Here is a 23,000-nt window from a genome sequence, read left to right as displayed (position 1 = left end):
ATACAAATAAATTATTTCTACCTATAAACATATCAAGCCAGGAACACATAGGCCCATGATATTTGAAAACCTTGCACAAGAAACCAAGCTTGTGTGCATGTCCAGAACACCAGAGCAATGAGCGCTGTCATGCCCTCACTTGGGTCACACCCACTGAGCCATCATTAGGCCACCTGATGTGTGCATCACTAGACACAAGGTAACAGACTCTCAACTCTGACCCCAGGACTTCTGTTTACCATGATCCGTCCTAAGTGAAGTGGCTCACTGAGCTCCCATTTGTTCAGACCCCTTACGCCTGGAGTCAGCTCTGTGCTTTGGAGCAATCTGTCCCTGAACCATCTCTGTATCTTGAACTGACATGTGCCGTGAATCAACTGTGTATTTTGGCCACCCTGTTCCAGAAGAGCTCTCTCTGCATGTGTATCTGCTATGTGATTTTGTCTTCCACAAATCCACATGTCTGCACACCTGTGCATGTGCACACACCCAAACACAGAGGAGATGTGGTAATGGTGGTCATGTATTCTACCTCTGAACTTATATAATATCATAATATGATTTTGAAGTAAGACAAATCTACCACATCATCTGTCCCTTTCTTCCTTTATGAATTATGAATAACATTTATACTCTGTTCATTAGGGCTCATTTGTTTACTAGGAATTTGGTACCTAAGGGGAGTATCTGTACTCAGATATGTCTGCTTCTCATTGGATCCTTAGGTAATCACAGCCATATAGAGCATTCATCAGGAAGGAATCAGCCTATGACTATACAGTCTAAAACAATCCTAAAGTGTGCTGTGCTGTGTAATAATGTTGTTTGTGTGGACCATCAACTCACTATTGCTGTTCCTTCTACAGGAAGGAAGAACCTCTGGAGATGTCTTCCAATAATGACCCTGTTACAATCCCGATGATAGAAAGAAATCCCAGTGACCTTCCTGGAATGGACACCAGTGACCCGAGCACATTGACTGGAGAGGTTGTGTTGAGTTTTCATAACATCAGCTATGGAGAAACTGTGCAGAGTGGCTTTCCATTTCGTAAAAAAACAGAAGTGATAAGAAGACTATCTAATATCAAGTATGTGCATGAACTAAAGATATCAGCATATTTTATAACTTTTTCAACAAGTTGTCTATTATCATAAGCTGTGTGTGTATGCGCACGTGTATGTGTTTGTGTGTGTTCAGTGTATATCTCTGTTTAGTGTGTGTTTAAGTGTATGTCCTTATATCTGTTCACATGTGTGTATAAGTGTATGTGTGTATATTCAGTGTATATCTCTGTTTAGTGTGTGTTTAAGTGTATGTGTGTTCATGTATATATCTGTTCACATATGTGTATAAGTGTATGCGTGAGTATGTGCTCACATGTGCAGATGTGAGGACACTATGACACACCCATGGCACAAGGCCATCACAGGACAACCTTGAGCACTGGTCTTCACCTTCTACCATGTTGCAGACAGAGTCTCTCACTGTTCACTGCTGGGTATGCCAGGCTAGCAGCCTTCAAGTGTCCTGGGATTCTCCTGTCTGTCTCCATCTCTCTATAGAGCATGGAGTTATGGGTGCCCACTACTGCACCCAAGGTCATGTGAATTCCGGATGTTGAACTTAGGTCCCCCTCACACAGCAAATGCTTCACACATTGAAACATCCCCCAGCCTCAGCTTGTCATACATACAGATAGACTCATGATCACAGTGAAATTAATGAGATGGAGACTAAAAGAACAACTTATTAGATTAATGACACAAAAATTTGGTTCTTTGAAAACACAAACAAGCTTGACAATCCCTTAGACATATTACACACAAAAAAAACCCCTGGGAAATGATTTTAACTCAATAAAATTAAGGATGAAAACACAATACCAAAGACACTATTAAAATCAACATATGATGAGGGAATATTGAAGATTTAATACCTAGAAATTTGAATATATAAAAGAACTGTATACGTGTCTGTACGCAATGCACTCTCATAACTGAACTGAGAGTTTCTAACAGGCTGTCTGGGTCAGTTACAAGTGATGAGATGGAAGCAATGAGGAAGTCCCAACAGCAGAAAGTCCGGGTCCTCGTGTATTTGCTCAAAATTCATTAAGAGCTAAGAAGAGCTAAAACCAACATTCCACACATTGTTCCATAACACGGAGAAGGCTTGCTTCTGACCAAATTCTGAGGACAGAGCACACATACCAAGATTTCCCCGCTCTGTCTGTATAGACTCTTCCTCCCAACCCCAACCATGGCCTCTGTTGTTGGGCACTGGTCATTTCTGCTCCTCCACCAGAACTTCCATCATTTTCTTACTAAGAGGAGAATGGGCAGGGCAAAGGATTGACACACTGTCTGGATATGAAATATTAAGAAATAGGAACATACCTAAGTTTTCTATAAGAATATGCCTTTTTCAATCTGGATATTCACTCCTGTGAATAAATCCATTTTCTGACATCTATTTGTGCTATACCTATACATCAATGAAGAATGTCCTCTATTTGAGGGATATCTCCCAGTTCTAAACTGAGAGTATTCTAATTACTTTATCAGGAAAGGAAGTCATCATTTTGTGGTTTTGTTGTTTTCCTATTTCCTATTTCCAAAATCGCTTTCCTATTTTGATTAAGGTGTGATTTGTTTTGTTTTGAATGTTAAACTTGGCAATGCTCTCCTGTCCTCTAGAAAGCTTCCTTTTAGTCTTTGGATTTCTATTTACAATGCACTGATTTTAGTTTGACCCTATTTTAATAGTAATGACACTGCTATTGATATCCCATGAATCATTGGTTTGTTGTGATGAGGTTTAGGAGGCAGCAAGCAGGGCTATATGAAGAGACTGATCATCAAACATGAACAAGAAGCTGTTGTGTACTTGACACATAAAGGCCATATGTGTAATTGAGTCTTCATGAGAACCTGCTACTTGCTTCAAGGAACACTGAACTTAGATGCACCATGTTTTAAAAAAGAGAAGTCCTTTAAATAATAAACAAAATGTATTTTGTGATATCTGAGGCATTTTCCTCATGAGTCTCCACTAGCATTTAACACCTTTCAAAAATAATAGACTTGTATTAATATTTAAATTTTTTCCTTTGAGTTTGTACTTATGTGTACAATTCCATCCACTTTCAATAGAATATTCAGTATAGATACTAAGTTAATATAACTTCTTTTAAATAGAAAATCAACCAGTATGATTTTGTGTTTACAGTGGGATCATGAGACCTGGCCTCAATGCCATCATGGGACCGGAAGATGGGAGCCGATCTTGGTGAGTATAACAGAAAGCACGTGTGAGCCCTTTGTATCCAGTTTCTGTGCTGTAAAATCACTTCCACAGGGGTTATTTATGTATTGTGTGAGTATATCTATGAGTATATATATATATATATATATGAGTATATATATATATATATGAGTATATATATATATATATATATATATATATATATATATATATATGAGTATATATATATATATATATGAGTCTGGTCCCATGTGCTGTGGATACTGTGCAGGAGGGTGCATTCAATTTTCTACCAAGAACAGAAAGTCTTACTAGGTCCACTTTACTGATAGGAAATGATACAGTGATTGTATATGGTATTGGATCATATTATTATTTCATGTGAAGGAGATAGAATTAAAATTAGAAAGATGAAGCAAAGTTTTCTGGGAACAAGAAATCATCACTAGGCCTAATTCTCAAAATACAATAGCACATTATGAGTTTGATTCCCCAAGGTCAGATTGCAGGGAGGGATGGTCATGTGGTCTGGGCTGTATTAGAGCACATAATGAGCTGAAAGCAGTGTGTGTGTGTGTGTGTGTGTGTGTGTGTGTGTGTGTGTGTGTGTGTGTGTGTGTGTCTGTGTGTGTGAGTCTGTGTGTGTGTGTCTGTGTCTGTGTGTGTTTTCAGTTAAACTTATGATATGCAGAATTTTTATTTTTTGAGTTGCTAAAAGGTGATAGGTTTTACTGAAGGGAGAAAGTAAACTATACAACATATATAACCCGTTGTAGGTTATTGGATGTCTTAGCTGCAAGGAAAGATCCACGTGGATTATCAGGAGATATTTTGATAAATGGAAAACCTCGACCTGCTAATTTCAAATGTACTTCTAGTTATGTACCACAAGTAAGTGTTGGTGGGTTTGTAATTTTAGATTTCCCCTTCTTCTGTATGGGTAGATGCTCAGCTTATAGATTTGTGTGTTTCCAATTAATTATATGACACAATACAGGGCCAACTTTCTCTCCACCAGCTTTTCCTAGTGACTCATTAGCCTGAGGTTGGCATTATTAAATAGGAGGATGGGGAGGGATTGGAGTCTGACAGCTGTGGTACAGCATTAGTAACTGCAGCTGGGATTTAATTCTACAAAGACTGCTGTTGTCTGACTTTGCCATTCCTTCATCTTTTTCCACTGCATAGAAGATGTTTTCTGCAAATAATTGCAGGTAGCAGTCACCTAAATCTCTTGGGAGGCAAATGGGAGGGGGGCGTGAAATGATTTCTTCAGGCTCTGGACTTGAGATTAGTAACACTGAAAGCTTATTTTTCAGTAGAGTATTACATTGTATGTGGTTTATATGAGGGTTAGGTTACATTTGTTGGAATGATTGTCTTTGTGATAACTATATTTAATTGAAATACTATTTAACCTTAAGAATGATGTGGTGATGCAAACGGTGACTGTGAGAGACAATATAATGTTCTCAGCGGCTCTTCGACTCCCAATAACTGTAACAAAAGATGAAAGAAGAAGGCGAATTAAGGAGGTCCTTGAACTTCTGCATCTGGATAAAGTGGCAAATGTCAAGGTAATGTGAAGAAAAATCTTGAAAGATTCAGAGCCAAAAAAAAAAAAAAAAAAATCCCGGTGTTGATAATATGACCCTCCATTATCAGTTTCCTCTAATGTGTGTGGTCCAGGCGGCTGCTCTCTGTATTAATGAGTAAGTGACTGGTTACATGATGCAAAGTGGAGATTGAGCTGGGAAGCCTTCTTAGCAATGGTTAAACCTGGGAATGGAGTATGATCCAGAAGGGAAGTGTTCCTCACATGGCCATTTCCAAGATTCCTCACATGAGCCTCCTCTTACTCAGACTTAAACTCTTGACTCATGGAGAATCTGACAAGGGCTTTCTTCTGTTTATTGTCTCTTCCCTGAGGACTTGTCCCTTTGCTGTTTCAGAATGTTTTCTGGACTGACATATGACCTGGGATTGAGGACTCTGGCTCTGTGTTTCACTCTGCATTTATTTCCTCCAGGGTTGTACCTGGTCTCTTTAGCATTTACTTCTGACTTGTTCAGTGCTTGTTATTTTCTGTAGCCTTTCTGTGTTTTTATCCCATCCTGTCTGTGTTGGCTAGTGTCAACTGTCACCTTGACACAGTCTGGAGCCACCTGGAATCATCTAGAAGAGAGTCTCAATGAGGAATTGTAGTCAGTTGTCTTGTGGGCATTTCTGAGGTGACTGTCTTGATTGAGTTAAGTGATGTGGAAAGACCCAGCCCACTCAGACAGCACCATTCTTTGTGTTTGGGTCCTGGGTGTCATGAGAATGGGGAAAGTGAGCGGAACACTGACAGGCTTGCATGCATTCATCCTCTCTGTGCTCTTGACTGGCTGTAACCAGCTGCATCAGCTTCCTGCCTGGACTTCCCTGCAATGGTTGACTGTACTTTTAAATTTTATGCTGAAATAAACCTTTCACTCCTTGTTTACTTTTTTCAAGATTGTTTTATCTTTGTAACTGGATGGAAATCTAGGATTTCCTTTTGCCCCTGCTCCCTCCTTCCTTATCTTCTGTTAATATTTTTTTTCCCAGCTCCTGTGTTAGGCTTTAATGATAGAAACTTGAGCAAGAGCAACAGAGTGGACCTGGTGACTCCTGTGAGGATTTGTGCAGGATCAGGAGGGGTAATAGATAAGTGGTGAACTTCATAGCTAACTAGTTTCTTACTAACATATTTTAAAAGACTATTATGTAATAGTTCATTCCTAAATACTTAATTATTCTTAATCTTTAACAATTACATTCTTAACTATCAAAATGAATAAAATCCTTATATCCTCAGTGTGTCAGGTCTATAACCATTTGCAGTCCCCAAATCTTTGTGATTACATTGTTTACAGAACTTGATCAGGCATTTAATTTATTTTATGACTAGAGTTTTTCAACATTAGGGTTTTTTCCCTCTTATGTCCTCCAAACCATTCTGTCTCTCACAGCGACATCAATTCACTAAGAAGATTATACATATGTATCTGCTGAGCAGACATTTGGTGGTATGGATGGAAATGGGTTCCCCAGGATATGATTCTCATGAGCTAACTCCTGTGGTGACTCCTCCTTAGAGGCAGTGAGGAACAGGAAGGTACCAGCTGTTGATTCCCACAATACTTCTCCACAGTCGTTGATGAGATGTTGTTTGTCTTGATGGGATGAATAATAAAAAAGCTCACATTCACCATGCTTTCTCTTTTTCCTGAGTGGCGGAATTTTGTTTGCTTTGGCTCTGTTTATTTACATAGTTTTATCTCTACAATAAAACTTCTTTCTTTTGTTTTGTTTTTAACAATAATTAGTCATTGCCCTAAGTTGTTCACTTGTTTTTAGGGGCAACATATGAAGATATTTATTAACTTCTTGAAGTTATGAAATATAATATACTGCAAGAATTTTAATATACTTTTTATGATTGCTTTAAAAAATGTGTATGTGTGTATGCCTGCATTCATGTGTGTGTGCATGTGTGTGTGTGTGTGTGTGTGTATGTGTGTGTGTGTGTGTGTGTGTGTGTGTGTGTGTGTGTGTATGTGTCCAATTGAATGCCATAGCATGTGGGGCGTTTACCCAACCACCCCCACAGCTCCCCAGAGTTTTCTTGAGTGTGAGCAGCAGGAAATATTAGATAGAAGGATTTATTGCGGAGAATATCGCGGAGATAAACAGATAGAAAATAAAGGATAGCCTCGAGAGGGCCTGGAACCTATTCCAACGGCCCCGACTGTCTCTGCCCCAGGGTCTTTATAGAGACGCCAAGGGGTGGAGCAAAAGACCTCCTCCCCCAGCACAGCCAAGTGCAGACCATCCCAGACACCTGCACTTAGGCCCATGGTCCTAATCATCCTCTATGTGGACCTGCTGGGTAAAGCCATGAGGAACCCAAGAACGGGCTCCCACAATAGCACACACATGAAAGTCATAGTACATCTTTGTCAGGTGTCCATTCTCTCTTCCATCCTTGTTTATAAGGCAGGGTCTGTCTCATTCTGCTGATGGCCTTCACACTTGCCCAGTGCTCCTGATCCACCTCCCATCTCACTGTAATTACATCTTGATGGAATTATAGATGCATTCCACTGCATATAGCTTTATATGTGAGTTCCAGGGAATGAACCTAGGCTTCAGGCATGTGTGGCAAGTGAATTTTCCCTGCTAAGACTTCTCTTTGGCCTTTCATAAGATTTTGATTTAAGAAATGTAGAGGCAATAGGTCATTACTCCAAAAGTTTGACTGTTATATAGCCCGCACTATAGTACAGTGCTAATACCAGCCTCCTGGGCCCATGAGTGTTTACAACATCACGCTCACTAAAGCTGTTTCTCACGGCGGCATTATAAAAGAACATTAGGGAGTATCTTCCTCCTGAGTACTTAATGACTTTTCATCTATAAAAATAAGGACATCTGCTTACCTATAAACTCTATTCTTTTTTTCTTTTTGTTTTTTCGAGACAGGGTTTCTCTGTGTAGCTTTGCGCAAACTCTATTCTCAATTATCAAAATATTTGTGTGTGTGTGCACTTGTGTGTTCACATGCCAGTGTGTGTGTATGTGATTGTGTGTTGTGTAGAGTGCCTTTCTTGTGTGTGTCCTGTGTGTGTTGGGAGGGTGTTAAATGACTACTAAATTATTAGAGATACTTCATCTTCTCCTGTCCCGTCTTCCTCGTTCCTTCAACAGAGATCTCACTGTGCCAGTCTTGGAGTGTGATAACTCATTACCCTAGAACATGTGACTTGATAAAGAACAAACAGTAACTGTCATTATCATGGGCTTCATATCAAGTCTGGCCTGAGCCTCTTTCTACTCACTTGGTAAAAGAGAAATGTCCTTCTTCTCCCAGGTGCCCATATTTTGCTCCTCAGGATAAAGACATAACAAAACCTTTTATTGCTATAACAGGTGAGTTCACCAAATGACAATGACTGTGGTTGTTCTTGTTGATAATGATGGTCATTGGTGTTCTAGCCTAGATCTAAGGAGCTCAGGAAAAGGACCAGTATAGCAATGGAGCTGGTTGCCCAGCATCCCATTCTGTTCTTGGATGATCCCACCACTGGATTAGACTTGAGGACTACAACAGATGTCATCTCGGTCCTGAGAAGGTAAGTGCTGAAGGAACATTAAGGTTTATTCACTTAATACCTGGTCACTTGTGTGTATTTTTGGTGCAGGAGATTCAAAAGTAAGCATCAGAATTTCTTCCTTGATTGTTAGAGGGAAACTTCAATTAACAAGGAACACACATCAAGGCAATGAGACAAGAGCATAGGGAAAGATGGCTGTGGAGAAGGTGGAGCACTGCTTTAAATAAGTGTCACCATAACCCGCAAGCATGTGACAAGTGAGCTGAGGATGAGTGCGTGAGATCTGAACAGAGTGCTGTACAGAGAGGAAATGCATTTGTTCTGAAGCAAAGCATGTTTGTTGTGTCTGGAACATTAAATAGAACTAGTTGACAAGAACCCAGTGTCCTGAGGTGATGGAAAGTTGCTAATGAACTGCTGAAGACAGATTGAGTGACTTGACAGTAGTTATATTTCTTACAGTTCTCAATCCTGGGAGCCAGATATTGAAGTATCCACAGGCTGTGTCTCCTGAGGCCTCGGTCACTGAGTTGTGGATGGTGTCTCTTTCCTCTTCATGTGTCTATGCCCTGATCTCTTAAATGAACACCAGTTACATTAGAACATACTAGTAATTTCATTTAAACTTAATCACCTTTTAAAAGACTCTCTCTCCAATTATAGTCACACTATAAGTTCTTAGATATGAAGTCTTCTACAAATGAGTCTTTGGAAGGACATAATTCAGCCCTCCACATTCATAGTTGAGGTGAGGCAGGTTGGTTGGAATGAATGTAGATTGCCTGGACCACCTGGGCCACTGTAAGGACTAAGGTTTCCATGGCAGGGGATGTGGGGAGGCTTCTGTGTTTAGAGCAGAGCATGCATCATGGAGATGGTTGTACAGTTGCACTATGTTGATGTAAAGATATCAGCAGGAGGCTGATGTGTGGGTGTTTCTTAGGTAGAAAATGGTTGGTTCTGAGGTGATTTGAAGTTGGAATATATAGCATTGTCTCTGAGATTAGCCCTGGATGTGGTGGCTGAGGGAATGATTACAAGGTCTGGGTCCTGAACCTGGAGAATACTGAAATAAAAGAAATGGCATTTTCTTTTCTCAAGAAAGAAGTCTATGGTTGAAACCTGCTGTGGGATGTTCTGTACACTGTGAATGTGTTGCTCTGATTGGTCGATAAATAAAATGCTGATTGGCCAGTAGCCAGGTAGGAAGTATAGTATAGGCAGGACAAGCAGAGAGGAGAGAATTCAGGGATGTGGAAGGCTGAGTCAGGAGCCGCTTCCAGCGCTGCCATGAAAAACAAGATGTAAAGTACTGGTAAGCCACAAGCCATGTGGCAACTTATAGATTAATAGAAGGGGGTTAATTTAAGATATAAGAACTAGGTAGCAAGAAGCCTGCCACGGCCATACAGTTTATAAGTAATATAAGTCTCTGTGTGTTTACCTTGGTCTGAGCAGCTGCAAGAGCCTGGTGGACACAGGAATATATCAACTACAAATAGGAATACATCAGCTACAAATGGTGCCCAATTATAATTTTCCTTGGTTATGATAAAAAATAAATTAGATAATGAAACTTTAGACTCACAAATATAGGATAGATAGAATATTTTCTTTAATTTTGCCAAATACAAATAGACTAGATATTCTTGCTTGATAACTGTTCTATTATATGTAATTTTACTACGTTAAAATTAAAACCTTCCTTTTGATTAGACAGAAAAGGTAGGTGCTGTGGTGTAGCATGAATCTTAAAAGGTCTTATTAATTAAAACAAATCTGAAGCCAGGTATTGGGGTGAATGCTGGAAGATCAGAGAAGCAGAACCAGCCACAGTCACCTCACCTCGCCAGTTCCTCAGCTGATCCTGTTTCCTCAGACTGGAATCCTCTGAGTCCTCATCCAGAATGAATCTCAGTTGAACTGTTGCTTGAAAGCCTGAAGTTTAACCAGCTAAAAGCTTCTAGATTCTGCTCCTCATGCCTTATATACCTTTCTGCTTTCTACCATCACTCCTTGGGATTAAAGGCTCTTGTTACCATGCCTAGCTGTTTCCAGTATGGCCTTGAACTCACAGAGATCCAAATGAATCTCTGCCTCCCAAGTGATAGGATTAAAGGCATGTGTGCCACCATTTTCTGGCCTCTATGTCTATCTAGTGGCTGTTCTTTTCTCTGACCCCAGATAAGTTTATTAGGATGCACACTATTTTGGGGAACACAATACCACCACACTGTGGAATGTTCTGTATGCTGTGAATATGTTGCTCTGATTGGTTGATAAATAAAACGCTAATTGGCCAGTAGCCAGGCAGGAAGTATAGGCAGAACAAGCAGAGAGGAGAATTCTAGGAAGTGGAAGCCTGAGTCAGGAGACACTGCCAGCCACCACCATGAGAAGTAAGATGTAAAGTATCAGTAAGCCTCAAGCCATGTGGCAACTTATAGACTAATAGAAATGGGTTAATTTAAGATATAAGAACTAGATAGCAAGAAGCCTGAGCCATTAGGCCAAACAGTTTAAATAATATAAGTGTTTGTGTGTTTATTTGGGTCTGAGTGGCTGTGGGCCTGGGCAGGACTGGAGATACCTTTAGCTACAGAAACATTTATAGAAAAAAGTGTAAGGGTTAGATTTTATATTCTAAAAATTAGTAAGAGTTTCAGACTGACTGAATAACCCCAAGAACAATATAAGGACTGTCTAATTCCCATGACCTGGGCTCCTGGCTGTTGAACTTTACTGCACTCTCTGTCAGTCCTTCCTTCCCCTTGTTCTTTGTTTTGTTCTGACATCACGGTCCATTACCCTAAATACTCCTGCCTGTCCCTCCAAGAACCACATCATCCACCATTGCACCTTCCCGGTAAGGAAGTCAACACCTGGGGCCTTGTCACCTTCTAGTCTGTAGACTCCTCAGGTGTCACACCTTCCCTGTCTGTCCCCTCTCCTGTCTGCTTCAGGACACTCTAAGATCAAGTTCTTGTCATTTTCAGTATGGAACGCTTCTCTCTGTCCTGTGTCTCATGCCATGGCTAGTCTTAGTGCATTGCATGGGGCCATCCTAAGTGTGGTTTCTCCCAGGGTTCTGGGAGCAGACTCAGGCCCTGATATGCTGTGTTCTCCTTGGTCTCCAACACTCCTGGAAGTGCATCCTCGTGGTAGAATACTTTTTTTTAAAACTTTTTTTTTTATTGTGTGTGTTTTATGTGTGTGTTTTATGTGTGTGTGTTTTATGTGTGTGTGTTTTATGTGTGTGTTTTATGTGTGTGTGTTTTATGTGTGTGTGTTTTATGTGTGTGTTTTATGTGTGTGTGTTTTATGTGTGTGTGTTTTATGTGTGTGTTTTATGTGTGTGTGTACATGTGTGTGTGTTTTATGTGTGTGTGTTTTATGTGTGTGTTTTATGTGTGTGTGTTTTATGTGTGTGTTTTATGTGTGTGTGTTTTATGTGTGTGTGTTTTATGTGTGTGTTTTATGTGTGTGTGTACATGTGTGTGTGTTTTATGTGTGTGTGTTTTATGTGTGTGTACATGTGTGTGTACATGTATGTGTGTGTACATGTGTAGCATATCTGTAGAGGTTAGAGGACAACTCAAGGAGCTGACTTTCTCCTTCCACCATCAGGGTTCTGGGAACTGAACTTAGGTCTCTAGACTTGGCATCAAGTGTCTCTACCCAATGATCCATCTCACTTCCCTGGCTTTAATCTTGATCATCTAACCATGCTGGTGGATCTGGGTTATGTCACATGAAATTACAATTTTCCTTTTGTGATTTATTAACAGTCGGACAGGGAAAACAATCGGCTGTTATGTCATTATTCTGCTCCTTATCTTGTTGCTACCAACCAGTTGTCCTGCTGGAATTCAAGGTGTGCACTACCATGCTTAGTTCTCTCACTCTTTCTTATTCTCTCCCTCCCTCCCTCCCTCCCTCCCCCCCTCCCTCCCCCCTCCCCCCTCCCTCCCCCCTCCCCCCTCCCTCCCCCCTCCCCCTCCCTCCCCCCTCCCCCTCCCTCCCCCCTCCCCCCTCCCTCCCCCCTCCCCCCTCCCTCCCCCCTCCCTCCCCCCCTCCCTCCCCCCTCCCTCCCTTTCTCCCTCTCTTCTTTTTTCTGTTTGTCTTAATGAAACAGGGTCTCATGTAATCTAGGTGGATGTGGAACTTCTGATCCTCCCAAGTGCTGGGGTATTACAGATATGCCACCATACTCACCTTTAAAAATAAACATAAATTCTTTATTGATTCTTTGGGATTTTCATATCATGCGCCAATCCCACCCAACTCCCAGTCTGTTCCCCCATAGCATCCACACTTCACCCTCATAGCATCCGCCAAAGGAAAGTTTAAAAAAAATAAAAAATAAAAAAGTAAAAATATTAATTAAAAATTAAACAAACAATACAATATAAAAGCAAGACAGCAACAACTGAAACAACAGAATAAAAGAAACAAAAACAAACACTTCACTCCTGTCTCTCCCCCTCCCCATCTCCTCTTCATTTGTATTAGTGGCACTGGGAGCTGCAGCACGTCATGGAGTAGACCCTTCTGTCCAAACAGCTTTACTTGTATAACCAGTTGTTGGTGAGGTTCAAGGCCTCTGGCTTCTGGTACACCATCAATGCAGGACCCTCAGTGAAACTCCTCTGGGATGTCCTGCTGCTACCCTGAGTCATGGAGATCCTGCAGCTATGGATCTGCAGGATCAGTCCCTACATGTGCTACAGCAGGTCACAGATGGGGTAGATGTTGGGTTGGGCAAACTCAAAGCCCTGGATGTGTGCCTGGGTGGTAGCTGAGTTGATCAGTCCAGGCCAGATGTGCCACCATACCCACCTTTTATAAACATATTTTCAAAGACTTTTAAACAGTATTTTGGGTTATTGTTTCTCCTTACAGAAGATATGACTCTCTGAAATGATAGTTCAGCTTACTTTTTCCTATCATAGAATTAAACCAATGATCAAATCCCAGCTTGGCAACTCACTAACTGACCCCTTGGCATGTTGCTGGACCTTTTAAGCCTTATCAACAGGAAGGGGGGAATTTTATTAGACATGCCTTATGCCGATATTGTGAAAATTGAGATGAGGTTCTTGCTGAAGCAGGGAGAACAAGTCGTTAATAATGAGAATTACAGTATCAGAACAATGAAACCCAGTTCCTGAAGAGGCAGAAAGTGTAAACGGTTGAAGGGAATTGTGAATACACTCATAGTTGTAATCTTTGCTCTGTCAGGCGTTCCCAGGCTTGAGTGAACCTGCCCATCACCCTAGTTGTCTGTTCATGATATGGACTCCTTGCACTGACTCCCTGATATTGTGATTCAGTGTCTGAGAAGACTGTGCAGGGGTCTACATAGTTAGTGGTCCCTGGACTACCGATGTCCTACACTTTAGAAGTCCTAGTTTTTTAAATAAAAGCCTGGAGCTTTGTTTCTTTATCTGTGGTGATATTTTATTTGTATGTTAATAAAGTTTGCCTGGTGATCAGAGGTCATAGCCATAAACAGAAGTCAGGTGGTGGCAAACAGAGTCTCTGTGTGGTCAAGGACACAGCCAAGCATGGTGACACGTGCCTTTAATCCCAGCACCAACCATAGAGACCTGGAGGTCTGTATAGACAGGCAGTGATGAGGAAGTCTTGTGGCTGGGCTTAGAGCCAATGAGAAGGCAGAACAGGAAGGCAATAAAAGCACAGATTAGGCAGGAAGAAGCTCTCTCTGTGGAAGCTACTGCTGGTGGTAAGCTAAGGCTAGTCGTGGTTATTTGTTCTGATCTCTTTGGCTATTACCCCTGTATTTAGCTCTGTGTTTCTTATTTAATAAGACTGTTTAAAAATTCATCTACATCTATCAAGTGCATATGCAAGTGAGAGGAAGTGTTTTTAAGAAAAACTCAAGCTGAAATGGGAACAGGGAGTATACCTTCAGGAATAAAATACTTTGTTGAGAATTTCAAGTTTTCGATGTTCCAGTGACTTATGATTTTTCCCTCTTTAAACTTAGGATGTCTATGAGGGGACGGACAATCATCTTCTCCATTAATCAGGCTCAGTACTCCATCTTCAGATTTTTTGATAGCCTCACCTTAGTGGCCTCAGGAAAAGTCATGTATCACGGGCCTGCACAAGAGGCGCTGGAGTACTTCACATCCGCAGGTATGGCTGGCTTTTGCTGTGAGAACTCCTTCATTCTTGGGATCTGGGGAGAGAACAGGGCTTCCCAGGAGTACTGCTTGACCTTCCTGCAGACTTACTGTGTGTTTGTTTCTCCATTTTAAATACCTTTGGTTAATTTGGTGACAGGATTCTGTTAGTTGTGCAGCAGAGGCTTGTTGTTCAGGTCTCTTTTCTTTCTGCTGTCCTGTGTCATGCCTGTGTTACAGTATTTTTCCTGAGCTTCTTGTTCTGCATCCAGTTGTGGTGACCCTCTTAATTAACATGCTGGCCTCAAGTCTGGTTATCTGTCATTGGAACAGCTTTGGAAAGCCCAGCATCATCGTGTTCGTGCTCACTTAACACATGGTGGTTTTCAGTTTTCCCCTAGTGTGATCTGACTCTGAGGAGCTGTGGAGATGTTACTTAAGTTAGTAGTAACTTTGCGTTTCAGGTTTAGGCAATGCTTGGGGTCTAGAGTGGCTTAAGTCTGGCTTATATGGACTCATGTTTTTGTATCTGCCTGTTTTTTTCATAGTCAGATTAGATGATGAAATATTTTTTAATGATTCATGACGTCAGTTTCATTTTAGTGAAATACAAATATACTTGTGGATGATGTACCTCCAAATATAGGTTTAAATGTTTGCTTTCCGTCACTCTCTAGCAGCCTGAGAGACCAGCTCCCTGAACTGCATCCAGGGTTGTAAAAAGAATGCTTTCAGAGTAGTAGGACTTAGGGATAACTCTTATTTGTCTGAGGGAACCAGACTCAAACACGTACTGAGGAATTTTCTTTATTTTTCTCTAGCTTCTTCCTCTTTCTTGGTTTTGTCTCCCCTTATATCCATTCCATGGAAAGTAAAAAAAGTTACATCTGAGGGCATGAGTAACCATGGCAATGCCCACATGCAGGGTTCAGGCTGTGACGTGAGGCCGGGGGCACAGTGCCCAGTGAGACAAGCTGCTGAGGAATTTTTTAGGGCGTAGGTCTTTACCAGCCAGACTTATCAAGCAGGGAACTGGCACCAATGTTGTTTTGTGTCTGGCCTTGGTTCTACAATAGACACCTGGGAATACCTTGCATATTTTCTCTGGAGGTTTATCTTAGGAAGCATTGAGTCTAGTTTGAATTTGCTCTGAGGCTCAAAATCAGCCAATTGTATGTAGCATACCTTAGAACTGAGAAGAAATTGTTGTTTTCTTTATGTAAGTCTGTGCTAGTGATAAAAAACAGGGCCTAAGTGTCTTACAGTCCTCATGGGATAATAGATCTAATTTCGAAGCAAATCCTAGTATATTTTTTACATATCAAAATTATACAGCTTAATGATGGGTCATCTTCAGGCAGTCCACAGATACAAGTGACCATAACATTGAGATGTGATCATGATATCACATGTACATATTGTATGAGATCACACATCACTGTGCAGGTATTGGGGAGACACCACAGCTGTTTTTGCTCATGTGGAATTACAGACAGAAGCAACAGTGTCATAGGCACTGGGGAGAACACCCCCAGCTGTTTTTAGGGAAGAAACATAGCGGCACATGAGAGAAATGACAGACAGACATACCTGGCTGTCAGAATTTTGGGGCCCATAAGCCTTGCTTAGTGAGATTCCTCCATCAGAGTTATTCCTCTGGAGGGTTGACACCGGAGTTATTAATTGCCGTCTGCTGTATATTCTTGTGGCCGCTGTAAAAGCCATTGACCAGCAGCTCTCCGTATCACTCTTTGTTTTTGATTAATCTTTGTCATTTAAAAGTGTAAACGTTTGTGAGTCTTTGGAGTCCAATAAAAATTTAGGCCAAATTCAAAAGATTGTTTCATAGAAAGAGTTCACATATGTATGTAGAACATACACATCAGCATACATATATATTCATAAATGTGTATATACATATATGTTTATATTATACTGGGAAGCAGATATTTTTGAAATATTATGAGGGTATGTGCAAGAGGAAAGGATAAGTTAGTGGGGGAGGGGCAAGAAGAAGAAGAAGCTCTTAGATTCTGTCTCCCCTCCCCATCCCACTCTCTGAAAGAGGGTCCTCAAGTTTGTGTTCTTGGCCAACTTCTTTGTAGGTTATGAATATGATCCCCACAACAACCCTGCAGACTTCTTCCTGGACATCATTAATGGAGGTTTCTCAGCTATATTAGACACAGAGGAAGAAGGCCATAATGGTATGTGAATCCTCTAGAGTCACAGGTTTTTGCCTAACTGATTTCATGATAACACAGTAGTGTGGTTCTTTAGATAGTAGCTTTATATGTTAATTCAGTGTCCTAAAATTAGCTAATAAGTTTTCTGTCTGTTGTGCTTGGTGTTTTATATTTAAATTATAATAGACCATTTATATGATACTGTCAGTTGTCAAGGAAATTTCTGTTAGAAAGTAAATGTACTTATTGTTTGTCATATTATTCTTGTTATTGTTTTAGATGTGGTTTGCTTATGTAGCCAGGCTGGCCTTAAATGTGTGCTCTTTCTACCTCACCTCCAAATATAGGTATTACAGGGTTATGTCATGATATCTGACTTCGTTTATAACATTTTAAAAATATGATACTTGGCAATTTATACATTTGCATATACATTCACATGCAGTAGAAAGTAGAGACCAGACTTTTATGTTACGAAGCATAGATCCATAAGGGAAGGAATACTTTGTTAAGAATTGGTATCTAGATGGGAAGAGGCCATTCAGTTTGCTCTATCCACGGGATAATGACAGTAGTCAGGTCAGTTAGGGACACTTTTCTAATCTGTTAAGGAATTACACAGGAGTAATTTTATTATGCTTAAAACGTGGTGAGTTGAAGATGTAGCTCAGCTGGTAGAGTCCTTGCCTCAGATGCACCAAACCTTGAGTTTGGTTCTTAGCACCACATAACTGGGTATGAAGTCCATGCCTGTCATCTCAGCCCTTGAGATAGACACAGGAGGACCTGGAGAAGTTAAGGTCACCCTTGGCTTAATAACAACTTTGAGGCCAGTCTAGGGTACATGAGACTGTCTCAAAGAAAAACTGGTACATAATTTATGTGTTATTCATGAAAAGTGTCTCAGAAAAATCAGTTAAATTACTGTCTGCTTCTTGTCTTTATCCACTTTTATCCCAAAGCTGACATATATACAGAACTTTCTGAGAGACGGCACCAAGTCACAGAAAAATTAGCCAACATGTATGTACAGTCCTCCTTATACAGAGAAACAAGAACTGAGCTGGATCCACTCTTGGGGGAACAGAGGGCAGGGAGGAGCTCGGCCTTGGAGGAGATCACGTGTGTCACCCCTTTCTGGAATCAGCTCAGATGGAATATCTCTCATTTACTCAAAAATTGCCTGGGTTTTCCAAAGATCACTACAATTCAGGTAATCTGATGAATTATTTTAAATGTATTATGAAAAAAATCAAGTGGAAACAATTTGTTTCTGAGTCGGTGTACTTCAGGTCACATTTATCTTCTACTCTGTTCCATGTGTTTGTCCTCTCCACTCGGCATATGTTCAATAAAGCAAGTAGAACATGATTAACTTTTTACTTACAGAAAACATTTTTAGTGTGTTTTTTTTATTTAGAGGAACTATAATGACTAATCCCAGTAGGAAATTTAATTCAGGGAAGGCAACAAGAAATTCAGCGCACCTGGAAGTTCCTCACACCTGTCTAATTCACCAGTGCATTGAACAAGCTTATGTCCATGAATGAGCAAGGGAGTCAAAAGCTTCTGTCCTGCTGCAACTTTTCATGGGGTGGATGGATGGTAACTAATAAACAGATAAAATTGTAGCATGTCAGATGAAAGAATGGACTTTGGAGAAAGTCTAAGTAGGAAGGGTGGAGGTGACTGGGGAGGGAAAGGGGGTTGATCTGTAGTTGAAATCATGGGATGAGGAAACAAGGCCATTGATCCCCTCTGAGGGAGCCTGTGCATGCACGGCCTGAGAGATGAGCCCATTGCAGAGTGCTGTTCCTTATTGGAGTCCAGGGTGAGAGCAGAAGCCACTCAGAGTGCAGTTCACACACAGATAGTGACTGGACTGAACAGTGCTCTTCCCTGTCAGCTGACTGGGAACTGGGAGGAAGTGAGGTTCTACTTTTCTTTAAACCGGCTCTGTAAGAAGGATCATCATGCCTTAAGATTTTCTGTTATTTTAACATGAATGTCACACAGAAATGTGGTTCTTCCAGCTCATTGGGCCATCACTTATTCATTCATATTTATTTCATAATGTTGATGATTCTGCTGTGTTAGTGTTTGATCCTGGGGCTTCAGCCATGAGAGTGCAATCACTCTACATCCCTGTCCCTGTAAACCAGAACTTAGAGTCAGTTCTGCTGTTAGTGAGTTGTTATTTTATTCTCAGGAATTTAGTTTCTGTTGAATACTGAGAATTCCTGTTGTTGGCTGTAATGAAACATCACTTACTTCCTAACATGTGTGCTGCCCTTTTCATATATCAGTGTTGCTTCCTTCCCAGTGTGTATGTGAATATTCTTACCATTTGAGTTATACTGTCAGTTGCTCCAGACACTTTGGCCCTATTAGTGGGTATTTAGGTTATAAAAGAGGCATTTTTATACCCATTCTTATTGAAAAAAATAAAAGATTCAATAGAATTGGAAAAAAGTGAGTTACATTCGTAAAATGGGATTACTCATTGTTCAACAGTGAGGCACAGTATCATGAGGTAAGAAGTGTGTGTGTGTGTGTGTGTGTGTGTGTGTGTGTGTGTGTGTGTGTGTCTGTGTATGTGTGTGTATTAGGAATGATAGGAATTGAGGACCATTTTTTAATTTTTTAATTAATTTTTTTATGTATGGATATTTTGCCTGCATGTATATCTATGCATCAAGTGCATGCCCATGGAGGCCAGAAGAAGGCATCAGATTCTCTGGAACTGGAGTTACAGAAGGTTGTTAGGGGTCATTTGGTTGCTGGAAGTGAAACCTTGATTTTCTGCAAGACCAGCAAGTGCTCTTAACTGCTGAGCCTTATCTCCAAACCATGGGATATTGGTTTCTAATTTACCAAATTACATGGAAGGATGCTTTCCTTAGATCATCATATTCTACTTTTAAAACATCATCCGAGGAATAACAGTTAGACTCCTTCAAATAACTTACAGCATCATGTATGTAGCCTCACTCCTTTGTTAAGTGAAGCACCTTCTAAAGCCATTTTAACCCCAAACCAAAGCAGTGCAGGTCCTTGTGACTGTCTGCACAGACCGAGTGGATGGAGGTAGATGAGGGTCTGCAGGAGTTGGCAGCTTAGATGAGACTTGAGCACAGGCCGCTCTGGCTGACGTTGGTGGAGCAGCAGTGACAGAGATGAGGGGCAATGGGGCATCAGTGACCCAGAGGACGCTGTCTGAACACTGTGATGACAGCAATAGTGCTCGTTCCCACACAGGCACAGACTTCCCAGAGGTGACACAGGTGAGGACCAGCTCCCCGCTTCTTAGCACACAAGATCCCACTGCTAGGAACTGGGTTGTGAGTCATCTTCAGTTTTGTTATTTGGTTTGCAGTTGAGGGGATCAGGGCTAGGTCTAGTGTATGCTGTGCAGGGCTCTGCCACTGAGCTGTCCCCTGGCCTGGGTTGAACTTGTTTCTAACTAAAGAGTAAAAAAAGATTGAGTTCTTTAAACCACTTGAAGTAGAAACTGCACATGTTCGCTGCACCAGAGCTGAGGTCTCAGTTTAGTGAACACTTTGTCACTTACTTTGGTTCGTCCCCAACCTCCCCAGGCACCTGCATTCTCTCCACCTGTGTCATCCATGTTTCAGAACCTGAACTGAGCCCTTCACTGGCCGTTCCTGATGGAGCACTGGGAGAGGTCTTAGTTTTTCCAGGGTCTGTACTGTCAGAGCCTCAGACTGCAGAGACCTTAATCTTCAGTTTAACATACAAGCAGTCTATTAACTTGTGTGTTTTATATTCTTACAGGGACTCTGCCAAAATATAGTGTTTACCTCACTGGAGAGATCTGATTAAGAAACCATATATATTAAGTAATGGACAATGTATAGAATACTTTCTATTCATAATGGAAATTTGTTCATTTTCCTGTTTTCTTTTGAAAGGCAGTTATCATAGCCATACTCTCTGTGATTGTGGGTACCATTTTCCATGTCCTACGAAATGATTGTAATGAAGTTCAGATCAGGTAAGCAAACTTTCATCTTGATTTTGAGAAATGCTATCACTTTGTTCAAATTTATATAAATTGATTAAGAATTGAATTTCCTAACAAGAACAGAGTAAATATTTTATCACGTGATAGAGTGTGTTGGTACATTGAAGGCTGAGTGGAAGAACTCACTTTTTAACATGTGCTTGTGTGTAGATAGTATGAAACTGTACACACCACACATTCACATTTTACCAGTTTTAGTGTGTGGAGTAGCTTCATGTTATGTGACCATCACCACACTCTAAATGTAGGGCATTTTTTCATCTTCCCAAGTGGAATCCGATAGCTCTGAAAGAAGACTCCACATACTACCCACTCCCGATTCCTGGCACCAAGCATTCTACTTTCTGTTTTTGAATATGACTAATGTAACAACCACGAATTGGAGTCTCACAAGTATCTGTTTTTGGCATTGTTTGGCTTTTGTTCTTTTTTGTTTTGGCTGGCTTGTTTCCATTGGTGTGATGTCCTCAGAGCTTCCCAAAGTGTAACACGTGTGGGGATTTCTTGGGCTCTGTAAGGCAGTATAGTAGTCCATTGTGTGTGTGCTGTGTTGTTTCCCATTCATCTGTGGCTGGAAATGTGGTTTGCTCTCACCTTTGACTTCTCTGAACCATGCTGCTGAGTGTGCAAGTACATCTGTCTGAGCTCTGGACTTTGACTCTTTAAGGTAGAAAGCTATAGTTGCCAAATCTTATGACCATTCGGTTGTTTTAGGAACTGCTGTTCTGTCTCCAACTGCACTGTACTATTTTATATCTTCAGCAGCACAATACTAGAGCCCAAATCTGTCCATATCCTTTCCCAAACTTATGTTCCTTCTTGTTTTCAATAACTTATCTAAGAAAAAATAAATCACAATTGATTGGATGTTTTGTGAATGTCTGCAATTTCCAATTTGTAATAGGAATGCTTTATTTTTATTTTAAAATTATTTATTTTTTTAGTGTGTGTATGTATATGGGCATATGTGTCCTACATACAGCATGCATGTGGAGGTCAGAGGACAATTTGTAAGAGCTGATCCCTCCACCACATGAGTTTCAGGGATTGTACTCAAGATCATCAAGCTTGGTGGCAGTCATTTTACCTGCTGAACCATCTCACTGGCCCTTAATTTTTCTTTGCTGTTGGGTTACATTTATTATTGTTTCTGACATGTCAGTCACCTACCTGTAGCTGAAGTTTTCCTGGCCCTGCTCGGCTCCTGTGACCCTATGGCCGCTTGGACCCTAATAAACACTCAGAGGCTTATATTAATTAAAACTGCTTGACCATTAGTTCAGGCTAACTATTGACTAGCTCTAACACTTAAATTAACCCATAATTCTTATTTATGTTTGGCCATGTGGCTTGGTACCTTTTCTCAGTTCTGCCTTGTCATCTTGCTTCCTCTATGTCTGGCTGGTGACTCCTGACTCAGCCTTCCTCTTCCCAGAATTCTCCTTGTTTGCTTATCCCACCTATACTTCCTGCCTGGCTACTGGCCAATCAGTGTTTTATTTATCAAACAAATCAGGCCAACACATATTCATAGCATACAGAACGACATCCCACAGTACTTCCCCTTTTCTTTCTAATCAAAAAGGAAGGTTTTAACTTTAACTTAGTAAAATTACATATAATAGAACAGTCATCAAGCAAGAATTACAGTTAACAATATTTAGTCTATTTGCATTTGGAAAAATTAAAGAAAATATTCTATCTATCCTATATTTGTGAGTCTAAAGTTTCACTATCTAATTTATCTTTTATAATAACCAAGGAAAATTATAACTATCTAGTCTTCAACTACATCAAAGACCTCAGAAGGATATAATATTACCTAAGTAAACAGGAAATGCATTGTAAGCAACTTCCAAAATTCTGGAAATGACAGAGACAGCTGCCTGCCTGGATAGTCATCCAAAGTTTCTATAATGTTGGGACATCGATCTTTAGCCCATAGGCCTAGTCTCTCAGTCATTTTTTTCTCTATGTGCTGTAGAATGTCTGGCAGTTTCTTCTATGAAGCAGGAACCTGAAGGACCATCTTGCCTTGGAAAGTTCAGTAGTCACTTTTCTATGGGTTCCGCATGTCCAGTTTATACAACATACTGTCAATCAGTCAATGCAAGGGCATTTTTTTTGCCCAGTGGTTAACTTTTGCCACAAAGAAAGCAAACTCCATCAGTTTCTTCAATGCCCATTATCTTCTCTGAAGTAGATTGGTACTGCCAG

General features: G+C 40.7%; 1 protein-coding gene across 3 annotated transcripts in view; it reads left to right on the top strand.

Moving 5' to 3' along the window:
- Positions 1-23,000, top strand: part of LOC128108693 (ATP-binding cassette sub-family G member 3-like) — a 77,072-nt gene that overhangs the window by 15,805 nt on the left and 38,267 nt on the right. For 2 of the 3 annotated variants that reach the window (XM_052735592.1, XM_052735593.1), the window contains exons 2-10: positions 867-1,088; positions 3,230-3,289; positions 4,042-4,156; positions 4,690-4,842; positions 8,285-8,421; positions 14,414-14,565; positions 16,658-16,759; positions 17,701-17,951; positions 20,671-20,753. In XM_052735592.1, the coding sequence (XP_052591552.1) occupies positions 886-1,088; positions 3,230-3,289; positions 4,042-4,156; positions 4,690-4,842; positions 8,285-8,421; positions 14,414-14,565; positions 16,658-16,759; positions 17,701-17,951; positions 20,671-20,753 (1,256 nt within the window). In that variant the 5' untranslated portion in view covers positions 867-885. Of the gene's footprint in view, positions 1-866; positions 1,089-3,229; positions 3,290-4,041; positions 4,157-4,389; positions 4,480-4,689; positions 4,843-8,284; positions 8,422-14,413; positions 14,566-16,657; positions 16,760-17,700; positions 17,952-20,670; positions 20,754-23,000 lie in introns of those variants that run through there. The other variant, XM_052735596.1, reaches the window with a different exon arrangement.

Source organism: Peromyscus californicus, unplaced genomic scaffold (genome assembly GCF_007827085.1).
Source record: "Peromyscus californicus insignis strain IS unplaced genomic scaffold, ASM782708v3 Scaffold_13__1_contigs__length_99412109, whole genome shotgun sequence".
Classification (NCBI taxonomy): domain Eukaryota; kingdom Metazoa; phylum Chordata; class Mammalia; order Rodentia; family Cricetidae; genus Peromyscus; species Peromyscus californicus.
Note: the sequence above shows the minus strand (reverse complement) of the source record. Positions and strands in the feature narration are given on the sequence as shown.